General features: G+C 42.8%; 1 protein-coding gene across 5 annotated transcripts in view; it reads right to left on the bottom strand.

Moving 5' to 3' along the window:
- The window catches only part of TENM2 (teneurin transmembrane protein 2), a 1,060,479-nt gene that overhangs the window by 296,184 nt on the left and 748,711 nt on the right, over positions 1-15,584 (bottom strand). For all 5 annotated transcript variants that reach the window (XM_010592330.3, XM_010592333.3, XM_003404644.4 and 2 more), the window contains one exon: positions 1,265-1,503. In XM_010592330.3, coding sequence (XP_010590632.1) covers positions 1,265-1,503 — 239 coding nt within the window. The remainder of the gene's footprint in view (positions 1-1,264; positions 1,504-15,584) is intronic.

The raw sequence follows: 15,584 nt of genomic DNA, 5'->3' as shown, positions 1-15,584 counted from the left end.
ATAAGCATCATGCCGCATCATGCCGACTGGGTTGCCTGAAGATAAAGGAAGTATGGAAGCCAACACGCTGAGGGAGAAGGGAAGGCTTGTGCTAAGGGACAAAATCAGCATGATCAGGATTGCATGTTTTGTTTTCTCTGAAATGGGTGGGATTTTAGCATAAGGTTGAGAGCTGTTTCAGAGTTAGCCTCCTTTTGCCAGTGTTTTGTAGATTGACATCAAATGGCACAAACTGAACTGAGGAGGCTTGTCATGGTTGTCCTCAAGCCAAGCCAGAACTATCAAGTGTTTCAAATAAACTTTAACAAACCTCACTGTGGCCTGGCCTCATCCTGGGCCAGGAGGTCTGCCATTGGCAGGCTCGGTTGACAGAGCGGCAGGACCAGAGCTCCTTGTTGGGGCCAGGAGCTGCAAGCGAGGTTTGGGTCCAGCCCAGAATGCTGGTATGCCTATGGCATCCTGCCCCCGAGCTCTCAACATCATTTGCTTTCCATGGTTACATGGCTACACCCCACGGGTGCAAACCAACATCGTTGGCATGGGAAGAAATGTACCCTAACAACTTCACCAAGCTGCTACCGTAAGTCATCCCTGAGTCATTAGGAGCACAGCTGGCATGGGAGAGAGACCTGAGGCTGAATCGGTAGCATATGGTGAGATGTGCATTGAGGCTAAAGCAACAGAGACAAAGGAAGGATGTGGGCAAGATCAAATGTATTTGGGCAATTTGATTCCACATAAGCCCGGTTGTAGGCTCTGGCTTCTCAATCCCGCCATGCTTCTGTTCCACGGCTCTGACAATCAGCTAGCTACTTTGGCTTTCCCTCAAATCAAGACAATCCCAGGCATGCCAATCACTCTCCTTCTTGTATTTGGTTTTTGGCTAAAGTTACCCAATGTTGCCTGGATTTCAGAGCATACACATGGGTTAAAATGCAATGATGAAAGGGAGCAGAAGGCTACTTTGGGAGTGAGGGATAGGTTCACAGGCACGACAATTCTCAGCTCATCACCAGGAAGGGATCCAGTAAGGATGTTTAATTTCAGTTCTGATAAATATCATTTAGAACCCTGAAGGAGAAACTCATCAGCTTTAAATGGATTTCAGGAGGAAAAAATCACTCCCATCCATCACTCATTATTACTTCTTCCAGGAGCCAAGAAGCAAATTGTACAGACAGCCAAGGGCCTCTACATTCTCAAGTCCATGCCCTTGCCCCATCTCCTGATGACCTGGGTTGGCAAGCAGGTTGCGCTGACTTACCTATGAAATACGCCAGCAGAACAGCCAAGAGGAGGGCGGCGGCAATGGCAGACAGGGCGGCACATTTCCAGCTGCAGTATTTGGAAGGTTTCTTCAGCTTGAAGGCCTTCCTGGAGAAGGTGTTCCTGGGCAGGAGGCGGGGCGGTGGTGTATAAACCGTTCCTGAGGTCAAAGGGTATCCTGGAGAAGAGCTGCTGAACAGAGGAGTGCTTCCCGAGGAGGTCTTAAAGAGAAAGTGCCTGCCAGGAAGAAGGGAGAGGGTCAGAGTGGCTGTGGTGGCTAAGGAGAAACGTCTTGTTGGGATTTTTCCCACTCTGATTCATATAGTCCTAGTATAGTCCTGGAAACCCTGGTGGTGTAGTGGTTAAGAACTACAGCTGCTAAACAAAAGATCGGCAGTTTGAATCCACCAGATGCTCCTTGGAAACTCTATGGGGGAGTTCTACTCTGTCCTATAGGGTCGCTATGAGTTGGAATCAACTGGATGGCAACAGGTTTGGGGTTTTTTTTTTTGGTGGTGTAGTCCTGGTGGCATAGTGGTTAAGCGTTTGTCTGCTAACCAAAAGACTGGCAGTTTGAACCTACCAGCCACTCCTTGGAGACCCTATGGGGCAGTTCTACTATCTCTTACAGGGTTGCTATGAGTTGGACTCAACTTGATGGCAATGGTTTTTTGGTTTAGTATAGTCCTAAGGAGCCCTGATGGTGCAGTGGTTAAGCACTAGGCTGCTAAACAAAAGGCTGGTGGTTTGAAACTAACCAGTGACTCCATGGGAGAAGATCTGGTGATCTGTTTCCATAAAGATTACAGCCAAGAAAACCCTATGGGCAGTTCTACTCTATCACATAGGGTTGCTATGAGTCAGAACTGTCTCAATGGTACCCAAAAAACAACAGTATAGTCATAGGAGTCCCTGGGTGGTGCAGACCGTTAGCACTCAGCTACTAACACAAGGTTGGCAATTCGAATCCACCCAGCAGCACTGTGGAAGACAGCCCTGGTGATCTACTTCTGTAAGATTGCAGCTATTGAAAAGCATATGGAGCACGGATCTCCTGTGAAACATGTGGGGTCACCGTCAGTTGGAATCAACTCAAAGGAAACAGTTTTTTTTTTTTTTTTTTGATTAGTATAGTCCTAGGGGTCCCTGAGTGGCATGAATAGTTAAGCACTTGGCTACTAACCAAAATGTTGGCTGAATTCACTCAGAGGCTCCTTGGAAGAAAGGCCTGCTGATCTACTTCTGATAGATCACAGCTGCTGAAAACCCTATGTCGCCCAGAGTCAGAATAGACTCAATGGCAACTGGTTTGTTTTTTTCTTTTGAGGGGGTGGGTTTAGTACAGTCCTAGTTAACTAGCCCTAGACTGTGTACGTTGGAGGGGTAAACATTAATTCCATACACTTGCAGTCTTAGACTTTCACGTATCCATCTAGATTTTACTCCTCACAACAACCTTGCAAAGTAGTCAAAGAAAATATGGAAATTGGATTACTGCAAATCACTCAGAGAGGATGACTATGATGATGATGATGATGATACGCATGTATGGTTGTTGCTGTTGTCAGCTGCTGTCAAGTTGGTCCCTGACCCCATGCACAAGGGTACAAAATACTGCCTGGTCCTGCACCACGCCTGTGATCAGATACAGAATGGACTGTTTGGATCCATAGCGTTTTCATTAGCTGATTTTTAGAAGTAATCAATCACCAGGTCTTCCTAGTCTGTCTCAGTCTGGAAGCTTCCCTAAAACCTGCTCAGCATCACAGCGACATGCAAGCCTCCACTGACAGATGGCTGGTTGCCGTGCATGAGGTGCACTGGCCGGGAATCGAACCTGGGTCTTCTGTATGAACCACCACTCCATTAGATACCTACTGTGTTAAAGAAACTTGAAATATGTTGTCACAACTATTTATGAACTAAGAATTATTTTAATACCCCCCCATTTTAGATATGAGGAATCAGGCTTGGAGAAGTCAAGTAACTGCCCAAGGACTTAAACCCAGAGGTCTGTGTATCACGGAAATCTGTGCTCTTCAGTGTTACCTTAAACGGTCTCTTTGGATCCCTGTGCTGTTTTAACTTCTCCACCCTACTTCCTGTTCTGAGTTGGCCTCTCTAGGTCATGTGATTATGGTTATTTCTTTGGAAACATCTTTGCCTACCAATTGAACAAGGTGCCCTTGGTAGCCACAGTTATGGTGTGAAAACAGGGTAATAGGGTCTACCACTGACACCTAAAGGAGCCCTGGTGGCGCAGGGGTGCGTGTACTTTGCTGCTAACTGAAAGTTGATGGTTCGAACACACCAGCTGCTCTACAGGAGAACGGTGTGGCAGTCTGCTTCCATAAAGATTTACAGCCTTGGAGAGCCCATGGGGCAGTTCTACTCTGTTCTATAGCGTCACTATGAGCCGGAATTGACTTGACAGCAGTGAGTTTGGGTTTACACCTAAGAGAATGTAACCTTCCTTAGGGATCAGGAGACTGTCACCCCAAGGACATTCCAAGGGACAATCAATTCTCTTTCTGACAATATCTTCTCTCTTATATGTGCTATTTATGATTTCAAATATGACTTGCCACATCTTGTTGAAAACAATGACTTGTCTTCAGGAAATGTGTAGCACTTCTTCTTTAGAGGATCTTAAGGTGAGGGCTAGGTATAGTTTAGAGTCTGAGAAGCCAGAGGCCAGGGGCTGCGTCATGTTTTATACTTTGTTCATCTTGATTTTCCAGTACCCAACAACTCAAAGCCTCACGTGCGAGGGGGCTTTAGTGAATGAACGAAGAAATGAATGCACGAATGAGTGGAGCTCCCTACCATCCTAAAATTTAAAAATGTTTTATAGGTGTCTCCTTTCTCTTCCGGTCTTCAGTAGGTGGAACTACTTCGATCACCTACAATGTGTCAATTACAGTGCTAAATGTATTACTTGCAACTAGAACTTGTATCAACTCTATGAAGTTGGTAGGATTATTACTCCTGCTTTACAGATGAGAAAAGTGGAGCCTGGAATTAGCGAACAGGATTTCTGCAACTAAAATCCCACCTGCCTGACTCTAAAATCTCTGTCCGTACCTGCTACACCGCACTGCCCTGCTTCCGGAGCTTCACAGGCTTTCTCGGGGGAATTCTGAGGTGAGACCACCATCAGGGCAAATATTTGGGTGTTGGTTGCTTTTTAATAAAAACTTTAAAGTATTTTCATCCTCGACAAAAACCAAATGAGCCCAATATGACCAACAATCATGTCAGAAAATGAGTATCTCATGAGCGAATTATTTAAGAGAGCTAAAATTAAAATAAACAACTGTTATTTAAACTTTATTCATATTATAAGCATGTTCAATGATCTGAATAAAGCCAAGAAGTTTGATTCTATGAATTCGGCTTTGTATTCCTTGTCCAATAGCTCTCTTTTAAATGCTCTGGATTAAAATAGTCCTTTGGAAGATGGGGTAAGCCTAGCGTTAAAAAGAAGCTTTTTGGAGCAAAGATACTCCTAAATTAGAGTCCTGGCAGTGCCATTCCTGCACAAGTAAGCCCACCTAAGTTACCCAATGCTGCTCTGGGAGCTTCTGTCTCCACATCTGTACAATGGGTTAATGGGAGCACAGGTGCCTCATCTCTCCTTGCTGTGAGGATTACCTAGGGTCACATAGAAAGAGCTCCTAACCAAAGGTGTGTGTCATAGTGAGTGCTCACTACACTATGAATAGGTTTCATTATTAACTCTTCAGAGCAACATAAGGAATCCGAAACATGAGTTTCAATTTAAGCTTGACAAATGTCAAATAAACACCTGAAAAATTCTCCAAATCATGAAATAATAGTCAACTGCCTGTAATTAAGCGACAGCATACCAGAAAGCCAAGGTATTAGAAAGCTCTGCAATATGATTTAGAGCTATTTAAAATTTATCTTATGGACAATTCACCAAGAGTGGGTAGTGAAAATAGCAAATCAAACCAAAACAAAGGAATATAAAGACATTGCAAGGAGCCACTAACCCACTAACTAGTAAGTGCTTAAAAATATGCAAAAACTAGTTCTTGCTCTTCAGCTTTGCTACCTATTGCCATGGCTTCAGCCATCGGTGATCCGTCTGAAGTCCCTGGATCGCCATTTCTAGCCTGACTTCTTCCTTGAGCTCCACGCTCACATTCCTATTGTGTATTGGACATTGTGCATCTCTAGCAAGACATTATTTTCCTTCCTTCCCCAAATACACTCCAGAACTCCTATCTACCCCTATCACCTGCCTAAGGAACTGTAGCGCTGTGCTCACCTCTTCCTTTTCTCTCACCTTCTCTCATCCAATAGGTTAATGAATCCCATCAGTTGTATCTCTGAAACTCACTCCCCCCAATTCTCCCCTCAGCTCTCCTTCTATTTTTCTTCCCAACCACACATGCCATCAGGCGTTGGCTTCCAAACCCCTAGTGATCCTCCACTGCCTAAAAGAGAAAACCTAAATCTCAGTGTGGGGCAGGCTCTTTACAACTACTACCCACCTTTATTATTCTCATTTTCCAAGTTTGCCCTCCCCGGCTCCTATGCACGCTATGCTTTGACCACACCAAAAGACACGTCATCTTTCTTTAACAAGCCTATTCATGTTGCCATGTCTTTGTAAATGCCGGGAAATGCTCCCAGAGTGGCTTTTCCCGTCTTCTTCATCCACCCCAGTACCTCCAACTCCTACTCACTTTCCAACCGCCCCCCGGGGAAACCTATCCCAACATCATCTTCATCACTTTATACACTGGAGAATCTATTTACACACTTTGTAAAATGTATTGCATGTATGCATGTGCGTATGTGTGTGTGTATGTGTTTGTACCTGTGTGTTTGTGAGTCTGCCCCAAACCAGGCTGCAAACGTCCTAACACTTGATACTGGTAGCTATTACTCTGGTATCTCTAGAACCCAGGCCAGTGCCTGGCCACCAGTCATACCTGTAGACAGAGTAAATAAATTGAAAACAGCAATGTTTCAGCAACTTGAGAGAAATCACAAGATGATGAGGAAGCTTAATTGGCTTTGAAGTTATTTTTAATACACTCATATACTTAAAAGAAAAATAGGAAAATAAGATTATTATCTCATTATAGGATTGCTTCACTAGATCCTAAAATTGCCCCCTTGACAGTTCAGTCTATCTTTCATGCTTCCTTCTATAAAGGAAGTCAGATCGTGTCACTCAGCTTCTAATTAACCTCTTTCCCCCAACCCCCAAAGCTTCTAATAACACAACAAAATTATCCTCCCCATGGCCTACACTACCCTGCATGATCTGGTCTTTGTCACCTCTCCAACTGGATCTTCTACCACTCTTATTTCCCCTCACCCCACCCCTCACATTGTCCTTTCACTGTTTCTTATCACATTTTTTTTTTTTTTTTTTATCACATATCACTTCCACCACATTCCTGCCTCAGGGCCTTTGCACTTGCTATTCCTTCAGCCTAGAATACCTGCATGGTTTGCTCCTTTACATCATTCAACTTTGCTCCAATGTCACTTTCTCAGAAAAGTCTTCCTTGGCCCCCTAACTAATACAGCACCTCTTTTTCTACTCACTCTCTATCCTGTGGATACTGCTTTATTTTTCTTCATTGTATAGGTATTTCTGAACTTATTCATTGTCTGTATCCACCATTAGAATTGAATTTCTATGAAGTTCAAAATAATCAGGTAGTAGTCTGATTTTCTCAGCATTATATGCTTAGCATCTAGAATATAACTTGGCACATAACCCACTGCTGTTGAGTCGATTCTGACTCATAGTGACTCTATAGGACAGAGTAGAACCGCCCCATAGGGTTTCCAAGGAGTAGCTGATGATTTGAACTGCCAACCTTTTGGTTAGCAGCTGAACGCTTAACCCCTGAGGCACTAAACAAATCTTTGTTAAATGAACAACCTGTGACCTCTTCCATGGCCAAAATAACAAATGCTAAAAGGACAGTACTGTTAACACATTTCATTTTTTTAAAGTAGGGTTCTTTTGTCATGCTGACTGCTGCTTTCCAAAGAGATTTACAAGTTTGCATTATGTTCATACAGGTAAGTGTTGTCTATACCCACAGGCCAGATCCTTCCGTGGTGAAAACAACCTGAATGCTTTTTGGCATGGAGTTAACCCTTACAGGACGTATCTCTTAGACCATGCATTGGCAGTGTAGTATTTGTGATAATGACAGCTAAATAAAGCTCATTTAGTTTTTGTATCCCTTTTTTGTCATTTCTGGTGCTTAAATTTATCAAACCAAAATACCAAAGGTAGGTAGAATCTTGTTCCTCCCATAATACAGCTACACCTTGGTGTTACTAACCTTTAGAAGATTAAATCCAGCAAACACACAAACAAAAGAAACACTCTAGAAATGATCTTCACCTTGTCTCCAAAAATACCTGCTTTGGTATGACTGGAGTCCCTGAGTGGTGCAAACGGTTAACATGCTCTGCTGCTAACCCAAAGGTCAGAAGGTTGAGTCCACCCAGAAGCATCTCAGAAGAAAGACCTACAATCTACTGCCACAAAAATCAGCCACTAAAAACCCTATGGAGCACAGTTCCACTCTGACAGACATGGGTCTCCATAAGTCAGTGATAACTCAAGGGCAACTAGTTTTAGTACCATTGAATGGCTCTGTTAGAAAGGTGTGATTCCTGGGCTCCATCGAGACCTGTTGAGTCACAGTCTCTGCACATGGGTCTGGGAGTGCAGAGTTTAAGAAGCTCCCCAGGTGATTCTCATGTATGTTAAAGTCTAAGAAACTCTACCCTAGCTGTTTCTACACCTTTCAAATGTATCTGACTTACAGAGAATGCATTAGATTGTTAGTAGAGATATTTTTTAAAATGCAAGCTTTGAATGCTGATGTCTTTAGTGGTATCATGAAGTCTACAACTTACTTTCAAATGATCCAGCAAAAAAAAGAAAAAGAAAAAAAAAAACCCAATATCAATATAGATAGATAGGTAAGGCAAATGTGGTAAAATGATCCTAACCCCCCCCCCAAAAAAAACCCATAGCAGTTATTAAAATGACATGGCTACCCTTACATTATACTATTCTTCCAAGCTTTCTGTATGTTTGAACATTTTCTCAACAAAAAGTTGAAAAAATACAAGCTTTTATTCACCCAAAGATTTCAGTCTCATGCTGCAAGAAATAAGTAAGTAAATAAATAAAATGAAGCAGGACTCACAAGGTAAAGGTCAGGCCAAATGGTCACAAGGAGGACCAACAAGGCTTAGAAGACTTCTCTTGATTTTCCCCTGACCTGGCTGTTAAGACGGCTTTTCCCCTCAGGGGCCAGCTCAGTGTGTTCCCATGAATCATTTTTGATGCCCCAAGTGAACTGCTTCCCAGCGGTCGGTCATGGAAGTAGCTCTGCTCAGGACTCCAGGCATCAGCAAAAATGTGTAGTTTCCAAACGCACTTGACATTTTTCAAGCACAACTCAATTGCTCTCAGAATTGGCCACTCGTGCCTCTGAAGGGAAAGGCAAATGAGGGGCCCCCAAAGTGCTGTCCTTGGAGTCTGCTAACACTCAAAGGGGTAGGAAAAACCAGTCCTTGATGCTGTAGAAAAAAACAAGAGCTTCAGTGCTTATTTCCCTTCCAGCCATGTGGATGACAGGGGCTTCTGTCTCGGCCCCAGCATCCTGCCTGGCATGGGTGAGGGGCTGAAAGAAGGGCTGTTGATTGAAAAGCAAGTCCAGGGAAGGATTTCTTAAGAATCCAGAGATCATCACTTCACCCTAAACTATCCATCATTTTGGTAAATGTCACCACTTTTCCTCGTGTGAAAACAAAACCATTTAATAGAAACTGAGAGCTGTGTGCCTAACAGCCACTCTCCCATGCACTTTACATGACAGCAAAGACATGGATTTAAGGCAGAATCTTGGCAAACCAGACTTCTGCTTCCAATTGGCTTAGAAATTAAGGACACACACTTTCTTTGATTAAACAATTATGGGATGAATAGATCCATCCCATGGTTGTTTACCATACACACAACAACATCTAAAACATTTCTTCAATTTCTACATGTGTTCTTCAGTACACTGATTACATTTTTCAAGTTGTGCAACCATTCTAACATTCTTTTTCCAAATTATCCCACCACCATTAAGGTATCTTCGATGCATCCTAAACAAAAACCCCCTCCTTCTCCCTCTCTACCAAACCAGGTAACCACAAATTACCTTTGGGTTCTATATATTTGTTTATTTCATGGAAGTGATACCATACAATATTTGTCCTTTCATGCGTGACTTATTTTGCTCAGCATAACGTCCTCAAGGTTCATCCATGTTGTGGCATGCATCAGGATCTCATTCTTCTTTATGGTGGAGTAACATTCCATTGTATTTATGTACCATATTTTGCTTATTCATTTATCAATTGATGGACATTTTGGTGGTTTTCACATTTTGGCTATTGTGAATAATGCTGCAATGAACACTGGTGTACATATATATGTTCACATCGCTGCTTGCAGGTGCCTTTTGTATCTACTAAGAGTGGAATTGATGGGTCATGTGTGGTACAGTGGTTAAGAGCTTGGCTGCTAACCAAAAGGTCAGCAGTTCTAATCTACCAGCTGCTCCTTGGAAACCCTTTGGAGCAGCTCTACTCTGTCCTATGCGGTTGCTAAGTTACAGTTGACTCAACGGCAGTGAGTTTGATTTTGGCTTATAGGGTCACTATGAGACGATGGCTTATAGGGTCGCTATGAGATGATGGCTTCTAGGGTTGCTATGAGACGATGGCTTATAGGGTCACCATGAGACGAAATCAACTTGACAGCAATGGTTTTTTTTTTTTATTATGGTAGTTCTATACTCAGTTTTTTGAAGAACCACCAAATTGTTTTCCATGGTGGCATGGGAGATATTTTAAAGAAGCCTAATGAACAACGCCTACGTGGAAACTCAGTCATTAGCCTCAAACCCTATCAAAGAAAGAAACAAACACATAAAATCCCTTAATGCCGAGTACCATTTTCAGCTTGCAACCAGTGGGGCCTTCGAGGCGGGCTCCCTATTTTCTGTTTGGGTTTATTCCCACAGGGAAATCCCAGCAGGGCTATGAAACAGAAATGTACTACACAAATAATTCTGCTGCCTCGACTCCAAAGGTCAAGTGTCTCTCTATGTCTTTCTATCTGTATCCCCACTATCTCATCACAGTGCACCATTGAGCTAACCAGGACCACTAATGACTAAGGATGCAGACACTTCGTTCTTCGCTCCTGAAGTCAGCTGCAGCAAACATTCTTCTTGCAACAGAGTAAAAGTATTCAATGGTCTCAATGTAGCACCGTGTGCAAAACAGCAGCTCTGGTTATCAGGAAAACCAGGTGCTCACTGTTGTTCTACCGAGAAAATTGACCTCTCCAGTAAACAAACTCACAGGTACTCAGAGTGGTGGATGAAAATATTGATACACAGCCCATTAATCCCTAATGGATTTTTAATATCATACATACAGTTGCTGAAATTTGATAAGAAGCCAGAGAAAGGATAGAGGCAGAAATACCCAGGGAGTCGGGGTGTGGTGATCACTGAGGGAAATCAGGTGTGTACCAGAAAACTCAAGATTTCATCTCATTTTACTGGTCCCGGCCTTGCCCTTTGAAGCATCAGGTTTATTGTCTCTGAAGGAGTACATTTAATACAGAGGCAGCCCATAAAGGGTACTGTAGCATGTCAAGTTACTGTAATTAGGTTTTCAGGAGTTATAATAAAACATTTAGCTGGAGAGAGGTTAAATAACCACCAGGCTGGCTGGTGTCATTATCATATTCCCCAATATGAGAAGGAATGGTGGTGGTAGGTGGCAACTCGGGAACTGATGGGTAGGTTCCTGAGAGAGACAGAGACAGAGACAGAGGCACCGGGGGTGGAGGGAAAGAGAAAAGAGGACAAGAGAGAGAAGCATAAGGATGGCATGGAAAAAGAATGGGAGACAATGAGAAAAATGATGTTGGATACTGTACTGCTCGGCCACTCACTTGTGCTAACAAAACAGGGTATTCTTTTTCAGTGCTCTATCTTTATTTTCCTCTTCTGCAGATGCTTAATGACACGTTATAGAAAATCAAGTGCATATATTTAAAAAAAAAAATAAAGTGTAAGCCTTCTACACCCTTATCCTTGAGAGATAGACGGGTAAACATTGGATGTTTATAGTCAGATTGACTTTTTTCCTACACGTATACACTCCTTTATCATTATCAGAAGGTCCCAGAGTAATGCAGGCTGTTTGTGATCAGCGGCTACCTAAAGGTGTTTGTGATCAGTTGCTACCTAAAGGCTGGAGGTTCAAACCACTCAACAGTGCCACGGAAGAAAGGTCTGGCTATCTGCTTCCATAAAGCATACAGCCAAGGAAATCCTATGGAGCAGTTTTATTCTGTAATATGTGGGGTCGCCGTGAGTTGGAATTAACCCAAGGGCAACTGATTTGGTTTTTTGGGTTTATCATTATTATTTATTTTTAAAGTCAATGGGAGCCTACCGAACAGGCAGTATAGCATAATATTTAAGTCTGTAACTTCTGGACAACCAGGTTGTGAATCCTTTGACAACCAGGGTTTAAATCCTCGCTCCTATATTTACCACAGGAGCCCTCGTGGCACAGGGGTTAAAGCAGTTGGCTGCTAACTGAGAGGTCGGTGATTCAAACCCACCAGCTGCTCCACGGGAGAAACAACAATGCAGTTTGCTTCCATAAAGATTTACAGCTTTTGAAACCCTATGGGGCAGTTCTCTCCTGTCCTATAGGGTCACTATGAGTCAGACTCAGCTCCATAGCAATGGGTTTGGTTCTTACACTTACCATGGTGTGATCTTGGTAAATTACTTAACCTCACTATATCTCAGTGGCTTCATCTGTAAAGTGAAAGAACGATCCTATCTACTTCATGGGCTTGTTATGGGGTCAGGTGCGTTCATTCATACCAGATGCTTAGCATTGAGCTTGGCACTCAGCCAGCAGTCAATAATTGTAGCTATTAATTGCTTGAGGGCAGGAATCTTGTATATGTTGCTTTTTACTAGAGCCCCTTGACCAAGTGTAGTGCCAGCTCTTTTAAAACTATTTATCAAATGAATGAACTGTTCTAATCAGCACGGTGACTGCAGCATTGCGGGTAACCCAGCCCTCCCCTCCCCCCCCAAATAGCTTTAATCAGGAAGGCAGGGGATTGGGAATATTACTGAAGTGATTGTTCTTTGTCCAGTTGGGAATTTATGCTTTGGGTTGAGAAGTGAATGGTTGCTTTAAAAATAAAACTTAAAGAAATATATATATTTTAATTGCTATTCTCAATTTTGAGTTTCCAAGAAGCCAATAACCCAATTAGTACAATTAAAAGTCCATTTCATATCACAGTTCCCTAAGCTTAGAGGCAAACTGATTTTGATTCAATGAAAGCAGGCTTTCAAGGTTTCTCATCCCTGAACATTTTGGATCAGAGGAGACCGTTAACTACACTTAAAGCTGCGACAAACAACAGGAAAATCCTCTGTTTTGCCCTCTTCAAAATTTGCAGCCGTACCAAAAATACTCACAGCTGGAATAATTAGCAACTCAATTTATTGCCTTCCGTTTTCTAAATAGAAGCTTCAACTCTTGATATTTAAATAATGTCACACTGTGATATAACACAGCATTTTTCATGGCAAAACTTTTTTTTTTTTTGTCCCTGTGAAATGATATATTGCTCAGTGTGACAGTCAAGGTCTCCCGAGGTCACTAAAGAAACCTGGTGTTTTTGTGTGCAAATCCATTTCAGAGTCTTTGGGATGAAATGGAGAGTCTCCCCCCCACCGCTCCCCACCCCCTGGAGTTGTTAACTTGTTGACTTTTTTCAAGTTAATCGGTAACAGTCTTGATACAGTATAAATCCAAGACTTTTGCCTTTGATTTCAAACTTGACCTTGAATTCACCATACGCCATAATATGGGAGTGGAGAGACAGCTATTGCAAATGGACTTGTATTTGTGGTCACCGGCAGCCAGAGGTAGATGAAGAAAGAATGCACACCATCAGATACAATCAATGAGCAGAATGATCTCTCCCATCGCGTTTATTTCCTGTGCCATTTGGAAAGTCAGGGAGTTTTAGAGCTAGAAGGAACTATGGGATCTGTCGCTTTATCATATTCTGCTTCATGCTATTACATTTGTCTTGTATGTTTGTCTTGTCTCCCCAGTGAAATTGCAAGTTTCTCAAAGGCAGGCACTGTATCTCTGGCTTCCTAATATCTTCCACTTTTCATAGAAGGTTCTCAAAAATATCTGGGGAAGGGATACAAGGATAATTGTATAGTGGAAAACGTATAGGCTTTGGAGCCAGGCACACCTACACTCAAATTCCAGCTCCCCTGGGAATTGTGTGATGTTAGGAAAGCCAGTGAACCTCCCTCATTTAAAAAAAAAAGGGGGGGGGGTGGAGAATAATAAAATACCTATATCACAGAACTGCTGGAGGGGCAGAAAGAGATGGTAAATACATTCTGTGAGCACAGAAATGGGCCCACAGGAAGTGTTTAATACATAGTATATCATATTTCCCTTGCCACCAGAAAGAATACAATATCTGCAAATATGAAGTCACAATTCAACGTATATTGAACACAGAATATATATCACTCATGGTGCTAGGTGCTTTGACTACAACGGTGAACAAATCCTTGTTCTCATATGGAACTTCTAACTGGAGAGACAGACCAAATAAACAAAACTCAAGTCCAGGTAAACCAACAAATACAAAATTTATTATAAATACAAAAATTATTAATTATACAAAGTATGACAAAAGCAACAAGGGACTAAGATAGAGAAAATCCAAGACTCTATCAGTCTTTGTGGAGATGATCAGTAAGAGGCAATCTGAGGATAAGAAGTAGTTAGCCATGCAAGGGAGTGGTAGAAAGAGCATCCTAGTCAGAGGAAGCAGCATGTGCAAAGGCCCTGAGGTGAGACATTTTTTGATGATGTAAAAGAACAGTGTGGCTGTGGCACAGTGACCCTACAGGCGAGTGGCAGGAAGAAGAGGTAGGTGTGATGAGGACTACATCAGACATGGCTTTGAGGACATGGAATCTGGATTCTAGTCCACCTACAAAGAGTTTTAACTATAACTTCTCTTTGAGCAAAGGGAGTAGATTTAGGAGCATGCAATCTCAAAAACAACTACAGTAGAATACATTCATGGGAATTCAGCCTAGTACTCTGTGATGAAAAGGCCTGGCTGGCTTTGTTATACTCTGTCTTGTGAGGGTTGTGAATTTGTCCAGAATATTCTAGTCTTCCCTCAATATTGTACCTCTCTACATGAATATAGTTAGATATCTCAAGTTTAATGAATAGAACACAACTCTTTGTTTTTACCCCAAACTCTCCTCCTCCTCTAGCCCTCATTTACACCAGTTAAAGAAACCACCACCCATCCAGTTGTGCAAACCCAATCCCCAGGAAGCCAGCTTTAGGGAAGAAATCTCCATACAGGAAATTTATTGGAAAGTACTCCTGGGAACTCTACCTGTGAGGGAGCGAAGGAAGCAGGCTGGGTAGAGGAAGAAGCTGAATTGTGACGCTGTTTTGAGGGCCTCAGTTAATCTCACGGGGGAACTCTGGAGCTGGGATGGCTCAGCAGAGTTGTCCCAATGTGGGCTGAGGGGGCTGGGCCCGAATACCCTCACATCAAACAATCATTAGATGTGGGCTGGTCCCAGGGGTATCACCCTGGGAGAGGTAGCTCTCTTCAGCAGAAGGCAAGTCTCAGAGAAGGACATGGATGAGATCTGTTGGCTACCAACCTTCCTGGTAAATGGGGCCAGTCCTGGAGGGTAGTATCTGGGTGGGCACCATGCCATCCCCCTCACTAGGCTTCACTGTGGTTTCTGTTCTTTACTTATGCCTGATCCATCATCAGTTGATTTCCTCTCTGCTTCCATCACACATCCCAGCCCGCCTACTTACCAACTATAGCTCTACATTATCTCTCATCTAACCTACTGCCAGCCAACCGCTGCTGTACAGCCAGCACCAACTCATGGCAGCCCCATATGTGTCAGAGTAGAACTGTGCTCCACAGAGTTTTCAATGGCTGGTTTTTGGAAAGCAGATCACTGGGTCTTTCTTTCGAGGTGCCTCTGTGTAGATTTGAACTACCAACCTTTTGGTTAGTAGTATAGTTAACAGTTTGCACCACCCAGGAACTCCAACCTACTGCCTGCAGCAGCCTCTAAACAGGTCTTTCTTCTCCTCACCGTGGCTTACAA

The sequence above is a fragment of the Loxodonta africana genome, chromosome 2, assembly GCF_030014295.1.
Source record: "Loxodonta africana isolate mLoxAfr1 chromosome 2, mLoxAfr1.hap2, whole genome shotgun sequence".
Lineage (NCBI taxonomy): Eukaryota > Metazoa > Chordata > Mammalia > Proboscidea > Elephantidae > Loxodonta > Loxodonta africana.
The sequence above is the reverse complement of the archived record's forward strand: the minus strand, read 5'-3'. Positions and strand labels throughout refer to the sequence as shown.